General features: G+C 45.9%; 1 protein-coding gene across 1 annotated transcript; it reads right to left on the reverse strand.

Annotated features, from left to right (window-relative positions):
- Positions 1-500: 500 nt before the first annotated feature.
- Positions 501-24,117, reverse strand: LOC132321706 (transcription factor E2F3-like). Its single transcript, XM_059835151.1, has 8 exons — positions 24,109-24,117; positions 21,127-21,147; positions 12,266-12,377; positions 9,768-9,969; positions 9,033-9,191; positions 4,813-4,927; positions 1,576-1,711; positions 501-859 (listed from the first exon to the last, which is right to left on the reverse strand). Exons 1-8 carry the CDS (start codon positions 24,115-24,117, stop codon positions 501-503), a joined length of 1,113 nt encoding a protein of 370 aa, XP_059691134.1.
- Positions 24,118-25,851: the final 1,734 nt, after the last annotated feature.

Genomic DNA, 25,851 nt, shown 5'->3' on the forward strand with positions numbered 1-25,851 from the left:
TTACAGTGTATTTTTTCATTAAAAGCTTTTAAGGACATAAGTATTTGACCTCAGAATGAGACATATACAGAGCTCAAAATGAGCATTATGACAGCAATTTAAACATTCCCACAAGGAGCTGAAGAATCCCATTTCACGCTTTTGCATTACTTCATCTTTACGTTCACTGCAGGTACAATCCATGCTGTGACACTCAAAAGACATGCATTCTCTGCAGAAGGCACGGCCTGAAATACTATTATAAAATTGTTATTTAGGACTAAACCAGTTCATTGAGCCCTCCTCCGTAAGCCCCCTTGTCAGGGGAAGCAGAGACTGGGGGAGTGTGAAGACAAAACATTTACGGTCGCCTGCTTGCGCTTGCTGACTCACAAGGCACTGGAGCTCAGGGGCAAGGAGAAGGCCTTGCTGTAAAAGCCTTCCCTTGTTCTTTATAGTATTTCAGGGAGTACTTAATTAAAAGATCAGCACTGTTCGAGAGCCTAGTTTATTTAATAATGCTATTTGACAGTAAGTAGGGGACAACTCGGAATGATGGCAGGTTTGTTCATTCCGTTAAAACCACGATTTAGATACGGACAGCATTTAAGACAATCAGCTGTTAGAAATTCATCCACCAATGAAGGAAGCTTCTCTAAATCGTAAGCATCAAAGAGGTCACTGATGCCTTCTTCATCCCCAAGGCTCAGCAAATAATCTTCCTGAAGCAGAGGAGGCAGCAAATTCACAAAGGGTCCTTCAAAGTTTGGGGGAATTTGGTCCTCGGTCTGCTGGAGAAGGTTGGCTGGAGAAGCCAACGGAGAGATTGTTGCCATATTTACTGAGCAGTCACCTTGTCCTGAGTTAGCAGAAGCCGCTTCTGGAAGAGGAGGGAGAGAAAAAAATAAAGAAGACCTGTTTAATCTCATTAGAAATACTAGACACTGATCAAACAAAGTAACCACTGTGTAAAGGGCCTTTCATAAAGGATCATTTCAACAAAAAATGGCCTCCATATAATTTCTAGCTTGTTTTTGACATGTTACAAAGGGCTGCTCAAAAATAGGCGTGTTGCTATCCCCTCTGACTTTTCTACTACAAAATTATTTTACAAGGTTCAAACAACTACTGGGGGAAAAAAACCAAATTAAGCGTAGTGAGAGATGCCCATTTTTCGGTACAACTCATAGTCAAAGTGAAAACTGTCTGGGCAACAGATGTCATCAGTGACACTGCGTAGCTGCATGTACCCTTACACAGAGATTTCTGCCTCTGGCGTTGAGGCGAATCGTTGCCGCTCCCGTCTTGAAAATGCAAAAGGAACAAAACTGTTTGTTTCTTCAGTCTTGCACAAACTTAGTTCCCATAGTTCCATCGGATATGCAAATATGAAACTTATTTTTCTTCTGCATCAGTTGTTTAAACATATTTCCCCCTCTCTCAACCAGACAGGCAGAGTGGAAAACGGATACCTTAGCTTTTCGCTTCCTAGAAAAATAAAGCCAAAAAATCAGAGCTGGATATCTGAAGTTTAAAATGAAATCTTGAATGAGAGCACGAAGGAAGGCCGTTAGTATCACAAAGAAATATTTTTACCTTTGGAAATGGTTTTGGAAATATTTCCGTTGTGGTCCGGACTATAGGCTTTCATTGGACTGAGGGCATCGTTTTCCTCTGGGCACAGGTAAACTTCAATAGGTCCTTGAGTACTAGAGAAACGTATCAATGCATGCTGCTAACAAAAGAAACCTCAGTAAGGTGTTACACCAATGAACACAACAGAACATTGACGACACTGAGTAAATTCTTGTTGGGGTGCGAGTGGTGGAATACATCGTTTACAAATCAAAAGAACCTGAAATCCCCCATGGATTTTTTTGAAGATGTGAAAGGCTTGGCTGATGTCTCTTGTAGACTGGAGAGAACATAAAAGCTTTTCCCCCTGTCTGTAGGACAGACACCGCAGAAGCCCACCGTTTTATGTGTTGTATCATAACCAGAGAGGTATGAAGGATTGAACTCCTAACATTTTCCTACAACCATAATAACCTGGAGTGCTCTGATGTCATGGGACTATGGGATGCAAGTCACAGGTTTTGTTACTATTCATAACAACATTATTGGATGTATTTGTGTAAATGTTTCTGCTTTTAAACAATGCCAAAACATCCTTCTCGCTCATCCGAAAACCTTCAGCACTAATTCCCACTGATCTCAAGTAGGTGTATGTAAGTCCCCCTGTTTATCAGGGAAGTTTTTCAAATAACAAAAGAAGAAAAAAGATGCCATTTTCTTCACCCAAACTTGTTGATGTAAGTCTTTCTGCCCCCTCAAGGCAGCAGCTCTAATTTTGATGGTGTTTCTGAATAACAGGAACTCCTAATTAATCTCAAGAAATATTTTTTTCTTAACTTTCACACACTGATGCAGTACAAGAAGATGACATATATAGACAGAAAACCTGCAAAGTTGCTCGTGGTCTTATGAAAGAAAATGATAAACGACTCCAGTTAAAAATAAACCTGCTCCAGCTGTATTACATTAATAGTTTTAAAAAGCAGGAGTACGGGCATGATATACCTCTTTGCAGACTTCTTTCAAACACATTTTATTGTGCCCTTTGACAAAAAATTCCTCGTGTTATTTGCGTTCTGACAGTTACACAGCGTAGGAGACAGCATTTACAAATACAGAGAGCAACAACCGAACAGGGATACCCCAGGGCACAGAAAAGAGTGAAGAGTACTCAGGGCAACGCTATAGATAGTTAGAAAAAAGGAGATGGGAAGAGCAGGAGTTGGGGAAGGTACTGTTGAGTGACTGAGGTGTGCAAAAAAAGACACTGAGATGTAACTGCAAATGAGAGAAAGAAATAGGACTTGTACTGCCTGAAGCTGAAAATTAAATGAGGAAGTTGGGTATAGGGGATAAGGGAGGTCTAGGCGCTAGTTTTAATGATTGTGTGCATCTCCCTCTACCCGCCTGTTTTCACTGAATTAAAAAATCAAAGCGTAATGCCTAGAGGAAAGAAACAGGAAAGCAAGCAACGATAACAGTATAGATTTATGGATACTGATAAAAGACATCCCTTCCTCACTGCAGCAAAATGATTTATTCTTCCGAAACCTGCACCTAGGTTCAAAGGGGAAATGAAGGACAAAGGCAGGGGAAAAAAAGGATGGAAACCGTAATGGGCCTAAGCAAGTAGAGAATAATCTTAGGGAAAGAAGCGACAGGGAATCCGGAGTCTGGTCCTGCCCGCCCGGCAGCAGCCGGCCCTGGGTGCGGTGGAACCAGCCCAGCGGTAGGGATGCAGGAGTAACACAGAGGTATGAAGGCAGCACGGGGCTTTCTGGGGTTTAGCCCTATGTCTCATTGCTCCCTGAGAGAAGAAATCAGGTACATTTTTGAATCTCTAAAGCAGTGGCTCGTGCAAATTATTCGCCTTTGCACAACAGACTCGGGTCTGTCATAACAACCGGGAATTGTAAAGCAGCGCACTTTTGCCCCCAAGAGAGAAAATCCCAGGAGCAGCTGAACCATGTGGTTCATAAACCATGAGAGGAATGAAGAAAAGTAAAGCTACTCCCTGAGGATATCTTCAAAGAAAAGCCACCTGAAGCATTTTTTTCTGCGACTGTGACATCAGCTAAGGGAAGGGAGAAGCAGCTGAGCTACCCTAGACATCTGCCTGAGGTAAGGAAAAGAAACAGAGTGAGGATGAAAGAATGAGAGCCAGACATCTCATATACAAAAGCTGGCACTCAGAGAGAGAGAGGCTGTGGCTTGAGTAGCAAGGGGCAACAGAAAAGGGACACAGATCACAGAATCACTAAGGTTGGAAAAGACCTGTAAGATCATCAAGTCCAACCATCACCCCAACACCACCATGCCCACTAAACCATGTCCCGCAATGCCACGTCCACACGTTCCTTGAACCCCTCCAGTGATGGTGACTCCACCACCTCCCTGGGCAGCCTGTTCCAGTGCTTCCCCACTCTCTCAGGAAAGAAAGTTTTCCTAATATCCAATCTAAACCTCCCCTGGTGCAACTTGTGGCCATTTCCTCTTGTCCTATCGCTTGCCACTTGGGATGAACACAGACAGCTTCAGAAACAGAAGTACTTTTCATAAAATGGGAAAGGAAATCCCCATCCCCTACAGACTTCACGCTAGCAAACAAAAAGTGCACTAGCAGAATGTACAATGTTTTACACAGATGTGTAAAATCAGTGTCAATGAAGCAAAGATGATGATGGAAGAAGGAAGGGCAAGAATGGATTCTAGGAGTAAAACACACGTTTCTACAATAACTAACACTTCAGAAAAGAAAATCCTACATGAAAACATATGTCTCAATAAATTAGGATATCAATAATATGAGTCATCAAGACGCTTAAGGCACTGAGTTGGCCATGAATTTTATAACTAAAACTACACAAAGCAAAAAAAAAAAAAAGAAGAGCTGAGTCTCTTAAGAGAGAGATTTTACATGGTTGCAAACAGGAAATTTCAACTGTCAAGGAAGAGCTGCTCTTTACATAAAGTATGGCAAAAGAGAATAACCTGTAAATAGTGTGGATTCCTCTGAAGGAACGCTGGAATTGAGGGAAAAGGAATGAATAATGATCGCTTTGTATAAAACGGTTTTTAAGATTCCCCTTCCTTTTAAAAAAAAAAACACTTCCAAAGTTCATAAGATGGATGAATATAGGACTGTATGCCAATTATAATCCAACCTGGGCATCAGTTACCACAGTAAGACTCAACACACTTGCTCCATCTATAGAAAAATGATCTATAACCTGGCAGGAAAAGCCAGGTTCTCCTTACCTCCACTGGGTCAGGCACTTCAAGTCTTGTTTCTGGAGGAGCTTTCACAACTATAACAGTTTGGTCTTTAAGGCCACTAATTTTTCGAGTATCTTGATACGTCACATAAGCTAATGTAATCACGGTTAAGGAATTTTCCAACCCAGTTGATAATATATTCAGACTATTAGAAGAGGCATAATTCTTTCAATTATTCTTCCATTTTCTCATGGCTACGTTGCTTTCAGCCCAAAGTTTTCTGTTCTCTACACTGGAATCACAATTGCAGTGAAACGGTGTGAGAATTTCCCTTTGATCTAACAGCTGGGGCCACTACTGAGTGACAAAAGGGATTCTCCATGCCGAGTCCTCTCTCTTCTCCTTTACACACGTAAAGCTACTTAAGCTAAAGCTCAACAACCCGCAATTACTCGCAGACTGTGCGAAGCAAAATTTTTTTACACGCTTGCTGTGAAATGGCAGAGAACTGGAAATCACAGAAAAAATGTAAAGGAATTTACAGATGCGCATACACAATATATTTTTGAAGTCATCGATAAAATGATAATGTCCATTTTCATTTGAGGCTTTTTTGTTAAACATTTATATATTCAGATATTTATTTATTCATTTGTATTATATGAAATTATTTCAAAAAACTACTTAAACAACTACTTTGAACAACTTGACAGTGCAGAAAGTTGGTTTCTGCATAAGCACGGAATGAATCTGAACATTCTGCTGTTCAACATGAATTTGTCCAAATCAACGTGAGCGTTTTGGTGGGTTTTGGCACGGTGGTGCCTCACTTACTGACCTGCGTAACCGAGGTGTCACAGAGCTTTTGGTCGCAAACTGTGAAACGGCCGCGATCACAGGCAAGCGCTTCCAGGTCTTTGGTTTTGTCATCCGTGAGGTATCTAGCACAGTATTTATGCCATAGAAATAAAGAGCCTAATTTATTATTCTACCTTCGGGGGGTGTAAATGTGAACAATTTTGGTAAATGTCTGCTGTTACCATACAGTGAGACAAACTGCCCAAGCTCAAAACGCCAATACATCTCACAGAATCACAAAATCACAGAATCACTAAGGTTGGAAAAGACCTGTAAGATCATCAAGTCCAACCATCACCCCAACACCACCATGCCCACTAAACCATGTCCCGCAATGCCATGTCCACACGTTCCTTGAACCCCTCCAGTGATGGTGACTCCACCACCTCCCTGGGCAGCCTGTTCCAGTGCTTCCCCACTCTCTCAGGAAAGAAAGTTTTCCTAATATCCAATCTAAACCTCCGCTGGTGCAACTTGTGGCCATTTCCTCTTGTCCTGTCGCTAGTCACTTGGGCGAAGAGACCAACACCCACCTCACTGCAACTCCCTTTCAGGTAGTTTTTAAAGAGCGATAAGGTCTCCCCTGAGCCTCCTCTTCTCCAGGCTGAACAACCTCAACTCCCTCAGCCGCTCCTCACAAGACTTGTGCTCCAGACCGCTCACCAGCTTCGTCGCCATTCTCTGGACATGCTCCAGCACCTCAATATCCTTCTTGTAGTGAGGGGCCCAAAACTGAACACAGCATTCGAGGTGCGGCCTCACCAGCGCCGAGTCCAGGGGCACGATCACCTCCCTACTCCTGCTGGCCCCACTGTTTCTGATACAGGCCAGGATGGTGTTGGCCTTCGTGGCCATCTGGGCACACTGCTGGCTCATCTTCAGCCGGCTGTCGATCGACACCCCCAGGTCCTTTTCTGCAGGGCAGCTTTCCAGCCACTCGTCCCCAAACCTGGAGCATTGCATGGGGTTGTTGTGACCCAAGTGCAGGACCTGTCACTTGGCCTTGTTGAACTTCATACAATTGGCCTCGGCCCATCAATCCAGCCTGTCCAGATCCCTCTGCAAAGCCTTCCTACCCTCAGGCAGATCAACACTCCCGCCCAACTTGGTGTCGTCTGCAAACTTGCTGAGGGAGCACTCAATCCCCTCGTCCAGATCATCGATAAAGATATTAAACAAGACCGGTCCCAAAACTGAGCCCTGGGGCACTCCGCTTGTGACCAGCTGCCAACTGGATTTCGCTCCATTCACCACGACATTCTGGGCTTGGCCATCCAGCCAGTTTTTTACCCAGCGAAGAGTGCACCTGTCTGAGCCATGACTTGCCTGCTTCTCCAGGAGAATACTGTGGGAGACAGTGTCAAAGGCTTTACTGAAGTCCAGGTAGACAACATCGACAGCCTTTCCCTCATCCACGAGGCGGGTCACCTGGTCATAGAAGGAGAGCAGGTTGGCCAAGCAGGACCTGCCTCTCATGAACCCGTGCTGGCTGGGCCTGATCCCTTGCTTGTCCTGCACGTGCCCTGTGAGCGCCCTCAGGATGAACGTCTCCATAATCTTCCCCGGCACCGAGGTCACGCTGACAGGCCTGTAGCTCCCCGGATCCTCCTTCCGGCCCTTCTTGTAGATGGGTGTCACATTGGCAAGCCTCTCACACCTGACTTGGACCAAACGCAAAGCAACAGGTCAGGGGGCTAAACAACAGGTCAGCTCTCAGGCAAATGGCTTTTACTGAGGCTTCTACCACTCCTTTAGTAAGGTTTACTAAGGTTTGCAAAGGCAGAGTACAAATTACAGCAACAGTGGCTGCCACTGTATGAACAACGGAAAGGGTTGCATGGTTTTCAAATAGAACGACAATATCTTCATTGCTGTAGCTCAAAGCTGGGCATATCCCAAAACATTCAAGGTAGCGATCAGTTACTGTCTGATTCTATTTAGAAGGAGGAGGAGGAAGCACACAGCCAGGGCAGAAACGCTGTTTTGGCACTATCTAATCACAAGGGAAAAGAAAAACATTTTCAAAAGCAGAAACTTCGCCTTCAGAGATGGAGCAAAGGAAGAGGCTTCCCAGCTCCCTGAGTCTTCAGCAGGTCACCTCACGTCAGACCTCAGTGAGGTGAGCGAACGACCATACTGGGATGCGCTCAGATTCGTCCCCAGGTGTCACACATCCACATTCCTTCCTCAATAACCACTAGTATTATCAGTAACCTTAGAGCCACAGAAGGATTTGGGGAATACGCTCTCCTACATCCAAAAGCACGAGGCCAAGACGCTGCTAATGCTGATCCCTCCTCGCCCATCCCCAAGGGAGCCATCAACTGCAGGGCAGGGATCTCTACCACCGCAAACAGCGCTAGAAAAACAGAGAAGTATAATGCTCGGTTTTGCTTTGCTCTAAATCTCTTGTGGATGAAGGCAGTGCTGACCCTACTCCCTATGCCACTCGGTGGTCTTGCTTTCATACACATTTTGAGATGCAAGCACAACCAAAAGACAGTATTTACATTGTTCACATTACTTTTTACTGATGCTCCTGTAGTTATTTCCTATCCTTCAAAACAGAGAATAAGTCCACCTTATTAGATGCTCTTTAAAAACTACTGACCATTAAAAGTAATAAAAGTTTTCAGCATTTTCAGCATTTAATAAAATGCTCTCTTCTGTTGCCAGCAGGTGGGAAATCTAGTGAAAATGAGAACTGGTTACTTACAAGGGGTATTAGCAGCCAAAATACCAGAAACCTTATGAACCTTATGCAATTGAGCATTGCTATTCCATTAAATAATTAAGTCTGAAATAGACATTTTGAGAGCTCATAAAACCTTTATCTATGATATTCCACTATAGCTTCTCTAACCAGAGGAATCTAAAAATTTGTTGCAAGTTTCAGACTAAACTGACTCCCAACTTTATTTTCCTCTCTGTGTCTGGAATTTATATACGCAGCAGTTTAATGTAAAAATAAAAAAAAATATTAAGTAAGGAGTACACACACACACAAGTCTTCGTTACCTTAGCAAAGACTTTGTCTGCATGCCTTTATAATTTCTGCACACATAAAAATGGGGTTTGCTCTGGGCTCAAAAGAATCGAAAGAGCACAGGTTTTGGATGTTGTCACTCATTAATCAGCTAAATTCTTGGTTCTGCTCTATGTGACCATGGATGTTAATGGGCTCCTTCATACACCACCTTTTTCTCCATTTTTTTGTTTTTGACATTCCAGAAGCATTACAGGTGCAAGTGGCTTAAGTAACTTTTATATAGAACTACATTAAAACCCATTATCCAACTTCTGGAAATTTCTGATGTTTCATATCATATTACTTAGTGGAATTCTCTTTGTGTTACAGAGCACAGCAAGACTGACCACCGCTGAGGTTTCGAAAAAAAGGATATCTCTGATTCCCCGAGTCCTCTGTTAGCAGCTTGAGGTCCAGGGTGCAGCTTTGGATCAGCTCATCCAGTTTCTTCTCTTCCTGAGTCAGTTCGGTCACCTCCTTCGTGAGGCCTTGACACTGGGCCAGCATGCCACCGTCCTCCGACAGACGGCAGCCCCTACGGATACAGAGGGGGAAGACGCCCTTTCAGCATTTGTAAAACTTGACCCTGTGCTATGGCAAAGGGAAGAGGCAGCCTTTTACAGTGCAGATCAAGTCCTCATCTCCTTCTCCCTAAACCTGCCCATAGTGAGTCAACATCAACTACGCTTCCCAGAAAAAGCATCTTTTTATCATGCCAACACATTTTGGAACTACCACCAAGAGGGAAAAGCCAAATATTTCTAAGCTCTTCCAAAATCTTGCTTCTAACTCACCTCTCCTCTAACCACACCCTGAAAAAGACTGAGGATGGCAGTAGGTAGAGATGTGTACCTAGAACTTACGCCGCTTGCAAAAGCAAATGACTTAATGCAGTATTCAGACAAAATGCTGCTTTCTAGTTTCCCTGACAAATGCTGTTTATACACTGAAAACCTGTCTAACAGAAAAAGAAAGCTTTATCCTGATAGAAGGCGTTTTGGATGATTGCTTGGAGCAAAGTGTTAGAATGGAAGGTGGGAGAAGAAAAATACTGCTGCTCTGTGACAGTGAAATCAGCCAGCAGGAAAGGAAAAGGATAATGAATACTCACATCCATTGTATGTTGGTTTTGGATTTTTTCTTAATGAGATGGATGCCTTCCAGTCCATTGGTGATATCGTAAATCCTCCTTTTTTGCACCTTGAGGACCTCTGCCGCTCTGTTCAAATCTAAGACCCCATCAGGAGATTGGCTCAGCAACTGAATGAACTTCTTTGTTAGAAGGGCAAGTGATGTATCATACCAAGTCTTTTCTGAAGGAGATTTTGGAGCTTGGCAAGAAAAGAGAAAAAAAACCAAAACAGATAAATCAGTTCTCTCATTTTGGTTCCGAAAGCAGCATCCAGAAATGAAAGGATACATATTACAGATATTTCTTTCATTTTTACCACAGAAATCTCTCAAACCTCTGCATTAAGACACAACTTACCACTGGGTATTTATTTGCATTTCAAGCTGCACTTTTCCAAAAGTCACAGGTACATGAGCAAATACATACATTTTTTTAAATGCAAATCTTTCCATTAGTCTGATGGATACATATATGCAATATTCTACTTAGGTTTTCACTATGTGAATTCTTAAGAGTATTTTTAGTATCTATTTATTCTGGCAGCAATACCAAAAATTCCCCTATGACTCTCCTCCATCAGGCTGATAGCCAGCTTTCATCAGGGTTTGATTTTCCCCTCTTGTAAGACAAGTGTTTCACATGCAATTAAGCAGGACTTGGGTGTACTTCAGTGGGTGAACACAACGACAGATTCCATCAGCGCCAGACTCCACGGCACGGCGTACAGAAAACTCAAGTGAATTAGAGGAGATTGACGCAAGACACAATTTATAATCATCATTTCCCCATAACCAAACAATGCTCAAACTGGGCAAGGGTATCCACTTCTTTTAAATTAGAAGTCAGCAAACGGCTTGGATCTTACTAGACAACGCGCTCTTTTCACGCACAAATGTAGCAATAGATGAGCTTTTAAGAGTTTAAATATGGAGATGAGAATAATTTCTAATTCTAAATGTTTGAGGACTTTGTGTCAAGGGAAATGAGCCAGCCATTATTAGAAGTCTGCTGGGCTGGTACATCTCAAACCTTTCATTTGCTTCAAGTATTACGCAGGATGGATCTTAGGCTGATCTGGTGGTCATTTTCATGTTTTTAAGGTTCAGGTCCCCCACTTGATTGCAGAAGTCAGTCAAAACTGAAATCCTACCCGAAAGTGAACCTTTAGGCTACCCTGAAACATTTTGAAGGATATGATGGCTTTTCAGTGAAAACCAATTCATTGCCTCTTTGCAAAGAGAACCTGCTGTATCTCATTCTTTGGTAGCTTCAGGGCTTGTCTGCATGGGGAACTGGAGGAAAATTCGTATCAGTTAGGCGACATTCTGGATTTAGACCAGCATGATTTTTGTTTGTTTGTTTTAATTTGGGGTTTGGAAAAGAATGAGAGGGTCAGAGTGAGAAGGGCAAGACGCTACTTGACCCCCAGCTAAACGGGGATGTGCTCCTGGTCATGCAGCAAGGGGGTTCTCTGTACGGCCTTAGCAACACTGCAGCAGCATCCTATGCACCGAATGGTACTGAACTTCTGCGAGAACGCACTTCGATTTAAAACGGACTTCATTTAGCTTAACGAAGTTTAGTTTAATGAAGACAACTGTGCTTGTTTAACTTGTCCGCATTAAGTTCGTCTCTTCAGCTAATTTCACTTTTCCCATCTGCCTCAGCAGAAACAAGACTTAGACTGGTGAGGAGGGACAAGTACCCCTCCACACCTCTTGCTCTCCCATCACTACCACTGCTGCCCCAGTCCTCCTCTTTCCCCATTCCCCTCCCTCTGCAAGCCTAACTCTCCTGCTGAAATCCCCCAAACAAGATGGCAAGGCTACACCCCCAGCGCCTGTTGCAAGAAACCTACTGCCCGAGGCAACGCAGGCGTGCAAAAATGAAGACTTGCAGCAACTAAGCAGCGGCAGTAATAATCTAGTCGTACCGCAGGGAGAGAAGGCAGCTCACAAAAAGCAGGCAGCGTGCAATGCTGCTGGGGCACAGCTACCGCTCTTTGCAAATCCCTGCCGGGGGGAATAAGCCCTGCCCATCAGCTGCTGTAACTCCAGCGACGAAGGAGGCGGCTGGCCCGATTAGCCCTGCCTAATAACTGTGCGTTTGAGCCCGTCGCAGTATCTTGATTCCTCAGCATCTACCTCTCCTAAGCATCCCCCGCTTCGTGTCCTTGGGTGAAGAGGAGGCCCTGGATGGCGAGGCTGCAGGCTGCCCGGCGGGCGGAGGGACAGACCTGGCAGCCAGGAGCCTCTGCGGCCTCTCAGCGGCTCTGCACCAACCGATCGACGCACGCCGCAAACCCGTTGCGTGCTGCTGGCTGCGGGGGCGAGGATGTTGCACACACATCCGGGCGAGGACAGTAATAAACACGCGTCTTTAGCTAGGTAACGCAGCCTGTCGTGCTGGTTCACACTGATCTCAAGCTAGTAAAATCAAAAACTCTGTGCCATACAGCGTGTTACCAGTTCCCTTACTTGTTGGACTATCTGGACTTCTTGTCGCAGCTCTTCCTTTCCCCTTTGGAGTCTTTAGTCCTTCAGCCAGATACTGGTGGCCACTTTCTCCTAGCTCCAGCCTTCGTTTCGCCTGTTAAAAAATAACCCAAACAAATAGTAATTTTTTTTTAATTGATGGGTTGTTAAGAAGTGTATTTCGCTTCACCAAACACAATATTGGGGTTACAGGAAAGGCGGACAGCAGTGAACTTTTCGCAGCACAGTTCTGTATCAGTACAGGTTCATACCCCATATTCATCACAAGGGAATCTGAATATTTATGGGAACCCAAAGGCAGGCTTCAATGTTTCACTCTCAGAGGCTAGGTTGATGGTTTTGTTTGGAAAATTTAGCATTTTTTTTTAATTTGAAAAGCTGAGTGACAGTTGTATGACCCGCTTCAGTCCAGTCTGGACCTTTTCAAATACATATGAAAAATGTCTACCTCCACTTGAGTTGAGAACGTTTCGGTTAAGAAAACCAAAGACAAACGCTCAAGCACACAGGTATGCACCCGGAAACCTACATTTCTTCTGAAAAACTCCTTACGTCCATTGAAGTTTGGGCACAGGTAGTATAAGTGCAAGGGGAAGGAAAATGGCATTGTGGCATTGTGGGATGTGGCTTGATGGGCATGGTGCTGTGTGGTGTGGGTGGGTTGTTTTGGTGTGGGTTGTGGTGTATTTTGTGGTTTGTGGGTGGTTTGGTGTTTTTTTTTTTTTTATGATTGGACTTGATGATCTTACAGGTCTTTTCCAACCTTAGTGATTCTGTGATTCTGTGATTCTGTGACAAATGTAACTTGAAAGGATGGCTTTGAGAGGACGAGTAACTTCCATTACTGTAAGCTTTCCATCAACGACATACGAGACGTTACATCAAGAGCAGCATTGGACAACTGTTCTCCTCTGCTCGTCAAGAATTCTTGTCCTCATTGAAAGCACAACCACTGCATTTATTTCATATTAACTAGCACGTTTGCATTAAAGCTGCCTACATAAAAGCAAGGCAGAGCAAAAGTAGTATCAGAAAGATGATGCCTGAAAATCAGCTAAATGTTGCATTCAGCTCAATGGAAAGCTGTGTACACCTTGAATAATAAAAATCATGGATGACACTGTTAAACTGTGCAACACACAAACTGCAACCAAAACCACCACCAATATGAATTTTGTTCCTAGACAGAAACACAATCTACTATCTTTGGAAACAATTCTATACCCTGCCGTGCTACTCGGGTTACTGAAACTAAACCTGGGGATACTTGTTATCCTAACAATAGGAAGGACATTACCTGGGAAGACACAGGAAAAAGAAGAAAAAGAAGTTTTATGTCTAATGAAGTTTAGCCAAATAACTGTTTCCCAAGAATGTTGTTTATTCAATTAGGTAGAATAATTCAGAGTATTTTATTTGCTTGCTCTTTAGACTTGCCCCAAAGGGTTGGATCATATTCAGCTCCTCAGTGAGCCAAGATAAAATAATACATTCCGCCATGGAGTTGTAGACAGATATTTCCATATTGTGGATTTAGCTTGTGTGTTTTACTTAGGGTCTGTGACCAAGAGAAGGCTCTAAATAAATTAATTTATATGCGTTATTTATGGATAGCTCGCTAACATCTTTGTACTGGACTCCGTTTGCAAACCTCAAACTTATTAAAAGGCAAGTTAAAGCACATGAAACGTGTACAAGCCCTCGGTGTAATAGCATGTACAGAGTGCTCAAGCCACTCTTCTCTTTATTTTGTGCGAAGGGGCAAGGCACTAATTCCTCGGTGACAGAGCAAAACTGAACTAACTGCATCCTTCTAACCAGCGCAGGCACCGGGCTCCGGGCAGCCCATGGGTGGCAGCTTCTCACGGCGCACAACACCTCTGCTCCGCTCCCCGCGGCAGCGGCTCCGCCATCCAAGGACACAGATTTTAAAAAGGTCGTCTGTTAACAAAAACGTCCAGCTAATATGTTTAGCCAACGTAATTGGATTAAATTACGATTACAGCTATTCCAGACGGAGAAATACATTTCACACTTTTTTTAAAGTAAGTGTTTTTTCACCCTGAGCACTGTAAGAGCAAAGGCAGGAGGGGTGAAAAGGGAACAATCCAGGGCATGGGAAGACTAGGCCAAAGGGATACAATTAAAGATAAAAGAGAATCTCAAAACCAGGTGTGAGAAGGAGGGGAAATGCTAAAGACTTAAAATCCAGAGATTTGCAGCGGCTCTCTCCATCAGAAGAGAAACTCCGGTTTGGACTACACATCAACACTTGTTGTCTCAACTTGTTTGCAAGACACAACCCAACAGTATTTCACCCCTGCTTTTGTCGTTAAACACTTACAACTTTCTCCCGTGAACTTCAAATAATCAGGTTTGGTAGTGAGAGAAGACAAGCAGCGCCCTTCAGCTGCGCGCAGCTGCCCAAGCCTGTCCGAGTGTGTCGGGCTGTTACAAACAACCCGCTCTCGCCGGTCTCACCGGCACGCCGTAGCTACGGGCAGCGCCCGACTAGCGAGCGCCTTCTGCAAAAATACCGAACGGCAGAGACAGCACTACAGGATAGTTATTTTGTAGGGCACAAAGCATATGGAAAACCTGAGAGAGAGATACAGGGCAAAATATTTTAGAAGAGTTTGAAAGAGCTTGGTGAAGTTACCGAGAGGCGATTTTAGCAAACCCCCGGGGATGTTTAATTTCTGGCCAGATGCTACAGGTCACTCAGCAAGTGCCTTCTTCCCCTTCCTGTTTTACAAACTTCATAACAAGATGCAGGATTGAAGTGGCATATTCTCTCAATTTCTTCTTCCCCGACTTACAGACCAAAGATTTTCTAGTGCCTTTTTCTTTGCACTGGAGATCCTGGCTGACTCACAGTTTCTCCCTCCCAACTCCAACATTGTTCATAGTGCTTTCTGATATCAGGCTTCCATTGAGAAGTCTCAAGATCTGTGTTCAGCAATCAGCAGAATCGGTAACCCTTTTAAAAAAAAAAATCTGGATTTGCCTAACTTATTTCTGCTGCAGGACTATATTAATTATTTGCAGTATATGTACAAATTTTGTATTGTCTTGACTTACATTGTTTGATCAAGCATAGCATGCAGAATCTCTGACACGGTACGTGGGACCTGCTAAGAACTAGCAAGCCAAAGGACACCAGCACTAAGCGTCCCAACGATAGGGAAAGATAGAAAGCGTAGGGACTAAGAACTCAGCAACATGAAACTTGAGTGCAATAACTGGAAGTCAGGTTCCTCAGGGGGATTGTGAAAGGATCATAAAGCACATGGGGCAATGAGACAGTGAAGCCACAAATCTCTACCTCCAGCAAGAGCCGTAAAAGTAACAGGAAAGCATCCTATTGATCCGGACCAGACACCTTACTAACCCCTTGGCTGAGACCTAAAATGTTTGGCATCAACTGTTTTGACTTCATTTTCTCTTTCAATACTACAAACAACTGCTGCTCTAAATACAACTATGGATCCACTGTGCAGTGCAGACCACTAAAACCAGGGGGCCCCTCGACTCCTATGTAGTTATGCTCTTTTAGGCTCAAGCCCCTTCTAAAAAAAAAAAAAAAAAAAAACAACGAAACCCAGGTAGCTACCACAATTAACATCAGAGGCAAATCCACAAGAATGTCTTCATAAGAACACTTGTGTCTATAGGAAAATAGAACCTACTAGGATAAGGATAATATGTCTAAATACCAGGTGTATTCGTTAGGAAGTATCTTCTTTCCATTCTTTCCATTCTTTCCATTCACTTGTTTTTGACCTTGTGTTTCAAGATGTTCTCTAACATTTCCCCCCTTTGAGACTTCTGGATATACTTTTTAATTCCCATAAGCCTCAATCTCCCTTTACTTAGGTTCCACAACTTAGACAGCAGGTGGTGGCATTTGTCACTTTTCTAATTAGGCCTTTTCACACATTCTCAAATCTATCCCATCTTCTTACAGCCTAGAAAAGAAACAGAAATAGATAATATTTCAATTTTAACCCGATTACACAATAACACAGCCTTAAGAGTCCTGTTGAAATGGTTCTCTTCTTCTTGTTGTCAAACTCTGACAGAGGAGTTGGTTAACTCATGCATAGTAGATCCAGGACCTTTACAGTAGTTGAGACATGAGTTCAGTCTGTGTTCTGGTGTTATCATTATATCAATCCAGCAATGTAGTTAGGGCATAGATGATCACAGTTTAAGGTTTGGTAACTTCCCTTTCTGATAAGGTTTATCCAAAAGGGTTTGTCTTACAGCTAAATTGTTTAAATCTTTGGTATCAATCCCCTCTTTTGAAGTAGTTAGATTTTCTTACCACTTCCATATATTATTCCTGTAAAACATCACTACCACTTGTGGAATAATTGCTGGAGGTAACTTAGAAATTAAATTTATATTGAAGGTACAGCACTGAAGGGTGCTGTGTGGCGAATATGCAAGGAATCCATCCCACAGAAGCTCCCTAGGCAACCTTGGATGTTGGCAACACCAGGGGAGTTTGGTGTGCTGACTCTAAGAGAAACTGCACGGAGGGTGGAGTGGAGTGGAGACACCGCCGCCAGGCTCTGGGATAAGACGGGAACTGGAAGGTACTATGGAACTGACAAGCCGCATATTTCCTACCCTAAGCCGCCTATTGAGCCAACAATCTATCACTTTTTGTCAAAATACTATCTTTGGGTGAACTTTGCTCATTATAATCTCATTATAATACCAAAACACCACACCTCCATCCCAAAGCTACCCACCTCCCAGGTGCGACCACCCCTCGCTGAGCTTGTGCTCTGGATTTTTCTCAGTCTATATCTTCAAAAGCAGAACGAGAAACTTTTACACCAATTGCAATTGCTAGTGCCTATCAAGCCGGCACGATTAACCCCTCTTCTTCACGGTCTCCCTGATTGTCTCAAGATGTGTGTAGCAAATTCTCAAGATGGCTTACAAGCTGCTCGCACAGATGCTGATCACGGTCATAGTCAAGGTTGGCACACCCCCATACCCACCTGGAGCAAATGTGTACAAGAAATAGATAGGTACAGACGTCGAATGGACTGGCTCAGTTTGTCCAGCGGAAAGCCCCCGCATGATGCTCGGCGAGTTCGCCAAGTACACACCCAAACCCCTAAATCCAATGGGAGGTTCAAACCTGATAAGGAATCAGGCACAATAAAATCGAGCCTGTCAGAAATATCTATACCCTTACCCCCCTCTAAAATCACCAATGTTCGGCAATATTCGTTGCCAGCAACAGCCCTTACAGGGATTGACGGGGTGGTGACGGAATTGGAGAAAAGAGGCATCATTGAAAGGACTCATTCCTCTTACAATTCACTGGTGTGGCCAGTAAAGAAACCAAGCGGGCAGTGGCGTTTTACAGCAGATTATCAGCAGTTAAATGCTGATACTGCACCTTTAACTGTTCCAGACATTCCCCCCGCTACTGCTCACAACGCTTTGGCTAAGGTCCTAGCAGAGATTCCTGTTCCACCTGACAGCACGGCATATAACAAATCAGGAAAGGTACACCAGATTAACACCTGGTGGATCTCGCCCTCTTTTAACCCTGCCGGTCGAATACGACCGAGCACGCTTTTGTTTTCCTGTGTTCACAGGGATCCTGAATGAACTGCGCGTGAACAGATGAATTAAAGGACCACTGAAGATAATCTTAAAACACAATTAATGACTTAAATTAAAACTAAAACTAAATTAATTAATTAATGAATTAAAATTAAAAACATTTATGCTGACTCTTCCAGACCGGAAAACTCTTAATACTGAGTGTTACAAAATAACCGAACCAAATTCAGCTTGCTGGTATAATTTCACCTTCACCAAACCTATAATTGTATGCTGTATTTGGGGCTACAGAGGCACAGAATTATTATTTGAATTTATGATTGATGCAGCAACATCTGTGCCACTTGCAAAGGATAAGAAACCGCTGTCCCCAGAAACCTCTGAAAATGTACCAACTTGGCCTCCTATTAGTCTAACTCCTTACATCTTCAACACCGGTCCTTACATAATTAAAAATACCGGTCAACAACAAGCGTTGCTTAATCTGTCATATTCCCTCAAACGTGTGGAATTAGCAATGCAGACTAATGTCCCTGCAATTAAACCTACCATTCCCGAGTACATCTCATGCAGGATGGTCAGCATGGTTATGTGGATGGACTCTCATCTCTCCAAAACGACCAAAGAGAGATGTGACTGGTGTCTTGGGAACAGGACTGGGAGTCCTAAACAGCATAGATGCTGAGGTACTTGCCAGTAAACCAGCCACAGTAACCAGTGATCTAAATAAATGGAAACACCCTTTACGATCTTCTCTTTCAGCTCTGGGAACTAACCAATGGCTCTTATTGGATATATTGCCTCAGTGGGGAGAGGTAAACGAGAAGGACCACCAGTGAATTACAGATGCACTTGATGTGGCCCAAAATAATGTTTCTCTGGCCCCTAGTTGTATCCAAGCACAGCTGTGGATGCCATCAATGGCAGCTGCAATTATACGGGAAGGTGAGGACAGCACCTTACCTACTGAAATTCAGAAGATAATTTGGGATGATGCAATTGAATTCGAAAAGAAATTCCAAACCTGGCGGTACTTGGTTAATTTCACTTATGACCCCACTGACAGTAAAGCCACGGCTTTTGTTTGATCCATGTACAATGCTTCGGTATATACCATAGACCCAATCGTTGCACTGGGAGTGCATCAACATGGACCTATACTCTATCCTATAGAGCACAGAGTATGGGCCCAGCAGAATGGAAGTAAATGGCAAACTGTTGATGATGATGCATGTACTGTGCGAGCACAACAAGGGTTCGTTTGTGAAAGTAATACCATCAAAGCCCAAGACATTTGTCTCGACACAGAACCAAACATTTGTCATTTTGAGATACATCCTGGTGAAACCCTGGAAACTATCTGTATCTATGTTGGAAATGGATGTGTTTGTATGAGAACCCTTTGCAATTCTATACTTGCAGATGACACGACTATAGAGACAAGCGATCGCTCTAACCTTTGTGTTTGTGACTTTCCTAACATCAGAGGATGTGACTTCAATTATTCAGCTCCTGTCACAACTCATCAATTGCTCCAATCCAGCTATGCCTTATTTCAAGATCTACTGTCTGCTCCTATCAGAATGAATCTTACATTAGTGAAGAAACTCCAACAACGTGAGGATCTGAAGCAGCTGTTGAAGCAGGTTCAAGAAAATGGACAAAAGACTCTAATTACTGTCCATCACGATGCAGAGGAGATGCACCGAGTGTTGGAAAGAGTTAAAAGAGACGGAGAACATGAATGGTGGGACACTCTCTTTGGATGGTCGCCAACTGCCACAGGAATCCTCCACAAAATACTTCACCCTGTTGTTGTTTTATTAATACTCACTATATTGTGCTTTATTGTGATGCTCATTCTCTATGTTAAACTCTGGATTCTGATGAAACGCTTAGCTCACCTAGTATCCCCACAAGATGCATACATACTTGATAATCCTCACCACAAGAACACATGTGACATTCCCACTTCCTTCTAAATATTGTGAAGCTTGAGTGACTATAGTCACGGGGTGGATTATGTGGAATAATTGCTGGAGGTAACTTAGAAATTAAATTTATATTGAAGGTACAGCACTGAAGACATCTTCAGGGTGAGTGTGGCGAATGTGCAAGGAATCCATCCCACAGAAGCTCCCTAGGCAACCTTGGATGTTGGCAACACCAGGGGAGTTTGGTGTGCTGACTCTAAGAGAAACTGCACGGAGGGTGGAGTGGAGTGGAGACACCGCCGCCAGGCTCTGGGATAAGACGGGAACTGGAAGGTACTATGGAACTGACAAGCCGCATATTTCCTACCCTGAGCTGCATATTTACCACCCCGAGCCAACAGTCTGTCATTTTTTGTCAAAATACTATCTTTGGGTGAACTTTGCTCATTATAATCTCATTATAATACCAAAACACCACACCTCCATCCCAAAGCTACCCACCTCCAAGGTGCGACCACCCCTCGCTGAGCTTGCGCTCTGGATTTTTCTCAGTCTATACCTTTAAAAGCAGAACGAGAAACTTTTACACCAATTGCAAGAGAGGTATGTATGACTAGAGTCACTCAAGCTCCACCTGTAAGGACAGATAATATAAAAATGGCTTAAGAGAGGAGGGATGCCAGGGAAGATACCATCGCAGACCGTCTCTGACACCTGGGATCAGAGCCTCTCTTCCCCCCCACAGGGACGCCTTTGGGTAAGGTTCGAACACTTGGTTACACCGAGTGCTTCCCCGGGCAACTTAGAAGTCTCTATAGAGTTGCTTTATAACTTAACACGTTTGTCGCCAGGCTATAGTGCTCATATTCTTGATATTTGCACATGCTTTGCAGGCAGTAATTTTATCACCGGCAGCCCAAAAGAACTTGTGTATCTGTTGCTTCAATAAACTGCACTATTCGTTAATCTAGCCGTGACAGTTCTCACTGAATGCCACCAAATCCCTTAAGTGTGGCCGTGCTAGTTCATGGAACGCGACTAGATTGAAAGTGTATGGTGTTACGAGTGTATCCGTAACCGTGAGAGTTCAACACATTGAACGTGACAGGATTTGTAACACAGAGAGTAGGGCATCACCCAGAATCTAAGCCTAGCTGCCCCCAGCCCCTCTGATACCTGAGGACAAGCTGGAACGCACGGGGGTTTATTTTCTTCCAAAACGCCTTGCCCTTTAATGCGACACCAGGTTGTAAGAAGATGGGATAAATTGGAGAATGTGTGACAAGGCCCAGTTAGAAAAGTGAAAAATGCCACCACCTTCTGTCTAAGTGGTGGAACCTAAGTAAAGGGAGATTGAGACTTATGGTGTCACGTTAAAGGAATGCAGTTTCGAAATTTGTCTGTCAGAGTCCCAGGACTTTCACTGACCCATTTATCAGAGCCCCAGCAAGAGGACTTGCACTGAGCAGATGCACAAAAATTGAAATGAGTTATTTTATTGAAAGTGACAGAAACAGATTCGAGATTGCCGTTGATAAATTCACTAACTACAACAGTGCTACTAATTAAGGGTAATATTGCTAGCAGACTTGACAGTAATACAAGAACCCGGGGATAACTGTCACCCAGAGGTGAGAGGCGCAGCGCTTACCCAGAGAGGCGTCCCTGCCTGGGGTGGAGGAAGAGAACACAGCCCGTGGACTGGTCCGTCAGGTATTGAGGTTCTTCTCTCCCACCTTAACAATCATTTTCTCTGTCTTTTATCCACAAAACAACGAGGTTCCCCCCCCCCCACCCCATATGTGACGTGTAGCATGATTTGGGTGGAGAGACGAGTGCTATAGTCATATATGTTTAGCATGACCTCTATAATCTTCATTAGCATATGCAGGAGTGTGAGTTGTAATATGCATTTCATCGGTAATGAGGCAAAGGTCAGTTATCGGACACGAAACCTTTTCAAAGAAACAAAGGACCTCTCACATTCTTGTTATCTTACTGTCTTTGCTGACCATAAGCAGGGCTGTCCTGCCTCCACAGGACCCCCTCCTTATCTGCATCCTGTGTTAGCTGGGTGAGTCTCCACTCCCCCGGGTCGCACAAGAGATAGCAAGGGCAGTCTTAACAGCTCTTTGTGCCCAGGAAGCCCACCTCATTATCCAAATTCCACAGGAGGCTGCTAGGAAGCGGTGGCACAAGCCCAGCCTTCTCCCAGTGCTTTAAATATTAGCAAGGGAAGTAACTTCCACTAAAATCCGTGGCTGGATGTCAAACTACTTACCTAGTGGTTGGCACAGACCTTGGGTCTTTCCAGCTCTGTATCTCCTCTTGCTCATGAACTAGTCCAGCTTCAAGCTCAAGAGCAACTTGCCCGCGCAGCCAGTGCTCCCACCAGTAGCTGGCCCTAGACACTTGGTGTCTCCGACCGCTGGGTCCCTGTGACCAGAGTTCCCTTCTGCCATTGCTAGCAGCCAGGCCCCTGGACCCACCCCCCACCCCCCCACTGGGTACAGAGTGAGGCCACACAGAAAAGGATTTGGGAGCGCTCTCAGAAAGAAGGTAGGGCGGACTGTGGGGATTAGGCGCTGGGCTGAGTCAAAGAAGCAAACAAGTTGGCTTATGTGCACCTAGCTCCTTGATTCCCCACCCCCACCCCCTTCCCGCCATTTTCCGTGCTTATACATCCCCCTCATCTTCCTCAACGCCTCTTTCTCTGCCCTTGTCTCCTCCCAAACAAGGGACCTAGTCCCTTGCTTCTTTTTCCCCCCTTGCTCCCAGGTTTGCTACATCTGTGAACGGATTTGGTGTTGCAGGTGCTCTTAGCTAGGTCACCTTGGACTTCCACGGCATTACTAATGGGGTTTCCTGGGTACTGCTGGCCCTGCCAGATTCCTCTCCCCAAAATGAGCCCAACTCTCCCTTCAATTATCTGTGAAGTGGGGCCACCTCTCCCATCAATCCCCCTCAACTACCCGTGAAATCTGGCTCTTCCTCATGGCACTGTAACTCCTGTCAGCTGCTCAGTCTGTTCGCTACGGTCAGCAATTTCTCTTGTCACGCTCAGGAGTTTCGCACAGGCCGTTCAGTGAGCTAAGGCTTACGCCAGGCCCTAGTCGGCAGCTTGTGTGCCTTAATGCACACCCCCAAAGTCGTCTGCATGTCCCATCATTTTTTTCCCTGTCCTCGTTCTAGCCACAGTGTGCCAGTCTTCTCCATCGCACGCTGGCTCTGAGAACCCTCCTTTCCGACCAGGCCCGGTTTCAGCCCTTTTGAGTGGCTCTTTCCCTTTGTGCCCTACTTGACTGCCTGCGGCCTCGTTTTGCAGGCGCCGGGCGTGGAAGTCCTTGCCTCGCACGGGAGACTGAATCAGACTGAAGCATGGTTAGCTGTGAAAATTGGCAGTTTTATTGGAAGAACTGTCAGTTTTAGCACTTGCGTGCACTTGGAGGCTGCTAGGAAGCAGTGGCACAGGCCCAGCCTTCTCCTGAGCAATGTGTCAGCTGGGCCCTAGAGTGCCCAGGCACAGGCCGTGCTGCAAGGGAACGTGACGGGAATAGCACATGGTGCCTTGCACAGGGCACCTACTAGTGCTGCGGGGATATCCGCGTTGCCTGGTCCTCATCTGGCCTCAATGAAGCAGTGGGCTGCCGTGAGGACCCACTGTGGGCTGATGAGGGACCCTCCGCATGTATGCCCCGTGCCCGTTTTTCAGGGATCCTGGATGCCGATGATCCAGGGCCAGGCCCCTGGCTGGGCATCTGTGCCACCCATGACGCGCGACACGCCGTGCTGAGAAGCCATGGGCCGGAGCACACAGGTCCCTCTGGAAACAGAAACTCCTCATTACTGTCCTGCTCGAGGGCTTGCTGCTCTTCAGGCTACGAGTCAGCTGTCTTCCCTCTCCACAAGGCGTTGTGTGGACAGCAAGGCCAGGGAACCTCGTGGGGCGTGCGTGCCTCCGCCCCCCCATTTCTGTTTTATCCCCGCAGGCCAGTTGTGCCAGCAGCATGGGTGTTGGAAGGAACTGAGGTTCCCAGATGGGGTTCAGGAAGCTGTGGCGTGGCCACGGGGGACAAGCGGGCACTCTCCAGTGAACCCCATAAGGGTTGCCCAAGTTCCCAGTCAGAGCCTCAGGCCACTTACCCACAGGTGTCCCACGTGCCGTGCGCAGGCCCGCACAGGGCCAGCAGGACAAGGAGGGGGAGCAAATTCATCACTGCCAGCAACACGTGGCAGCTGCAAGCACAGAGAGCTCGTTGCCACCAGTGCGGCAAACGACGTAGTGCCCGCTGTACTCACGTTGCCCATGTTGCCCTTGGTTCCGGGGCTGATGTCACAGAGTCACTGGTTCCGGGTGCTGGGCGTGGTGGCCTCCAAGCAAGAGGGGAGGCAGAAGCTGGGATCGGACGCCCCCGACAGACCCTCCCCACGGCACATGCTGTGCTTGGGGGATGAAGGCATGCAGGCCCCGTGGCAGGCAGCAGCGCCTGCCTCCGAGCACTGCCTGCTAACAGCTGGCAGGAAAAAACCAAGTGGGGCATCATAGCCTCTTTGGGAAGTTCACTGCCACCCTGCTCCCTGCAGCCGTTTGCCAGCAGCTCCTTCCCAAAAAGCATACGCCAGAGAACAGAACTGCTCCAGGCAGTAGGCACATGTCTGGGCATTGAAGAGCCAATCTGGTTATAGCCGCGGCAGGCAAGCAGTGATGTGCAAGCCAACTAAGGCAGGCGTACCCAAGCAGTGTCAGCCTTCCGGCACAAAGCCCAGTGAAACGCAGACGCAGCACAGGCCATCCTGGCTACGTCAGCCACAGCAACAGCCTCTGGCAGGCTTCCTGTACTTGCTGTCTATGAGTTACGTTGCTGTTCTGGGCCAACACCGACAAGGGCAGTTGTGGCCCCTGGTACGTGTGGCCAAGGACACACAATTTTTGGCTCTAGCCAGAGAAGGATGCTCCTGCTCTCAGCCCCACATGCCATTCTCCATGGCTTTGGTAAATCCTGTGTCAGCCTCATCTCATCAGTCGACCTTCTAGAGCTGTATGGTGGAGCCTTGCTCCCATGCTGGACTGCAGGGCAGTCATGGGAGGAAAGCAGGAGCCAGTCCCGTGCATTGCATTTGCTAAGCATGGCTAGGTCCATGCAGGCTAGAGAGCATTGGCTTGAAGAATGACAGTTTCAAAGCTCATGATAGGTGCGGGGGCTTCCCTCTGCCATTCTCTGGAACAGCCTTTCTCCCAGCTGGTGATTCTAACGAGCCAGAGGTAGTCTGTCTTGTTATCTTTGCAGACGAGAGGACCACCGCTGTCGCCCTGCAGCAAAGGAGAGAGGACAAAGGTGTTGTTGGGTGGCCTCCGTCAGCACTACGGCTGGCTCCTTCTCTCTCACAGCACCTGCCAGAGCTGTGCTCTGCGGCACAGAAAGGCCCCGCTCAGGTGCCGGGGCCTACAGGAGCTTGTGTGGGAGGGGGTGGTGGGCCTGTAAGGTAGGGCTCTCTCTCCTCTCTGCACAGCGATCCTTCTTCACGTGTGGAACGCACATGCTCCAGGCTTGGGATGTGGAGCTGCGTGCTGCCAAGAGCACTGGATGGGCTTTGTGGGCAGAGTCGCAGGCCTCTGGGGCAAGGGGGGCACTGGGCAAGGAGCTGCAGGTGGGGAAGGGGAGGTGAGCCCCAGCAGCGGTGGGGACCCAGCGGTGGGAGGGTGACTTGCCAGGCAAAGCACGCGCTGGGGTCTGCGTGGGACGGTTGTGAGAGGGCTGCCTGTGCTGCTGGGGCTTGACTCGTAGCACGCTCCTACCTGGCAGGTGTCGATGCCACCCTGCGCGTAGCCAGCACACAGGTTGTGGGTGTGGATGGCCCCTCTGTACCACCCGCTGCTGTTACAGAGGTTGACATCAATGAGGCGGACCTTGGCCTCCTGCAGGACATCAGTTGACCCTCCAGCTGTGAGCACAGAGAGGAATTAACACCAGGCAGCTCGTTGCCATTTCTCCTCCCCTGTCTGGGTGAAGCCCTTCCCTAGGGCTTGGCTTTGCACCTAGA

The sequence above is a fragment of the Gavia stellata genome, unplaced genomic scaffold, assembly GCF_030936135.1.
Source record: "Gavia stellata isolate bGavSte3 unplaced genomic scaffold, bGavSte3.hap2 HAP2_SCAFFOLD_44, whole genome shotgun sequence".
In the NCBI taxonomy this organism is placed as follows: Eukaryota; Metazoa; Chordata; class Aves; order Gaviiformes; family Gaviidae; genus Gavia; species Gavia stellata.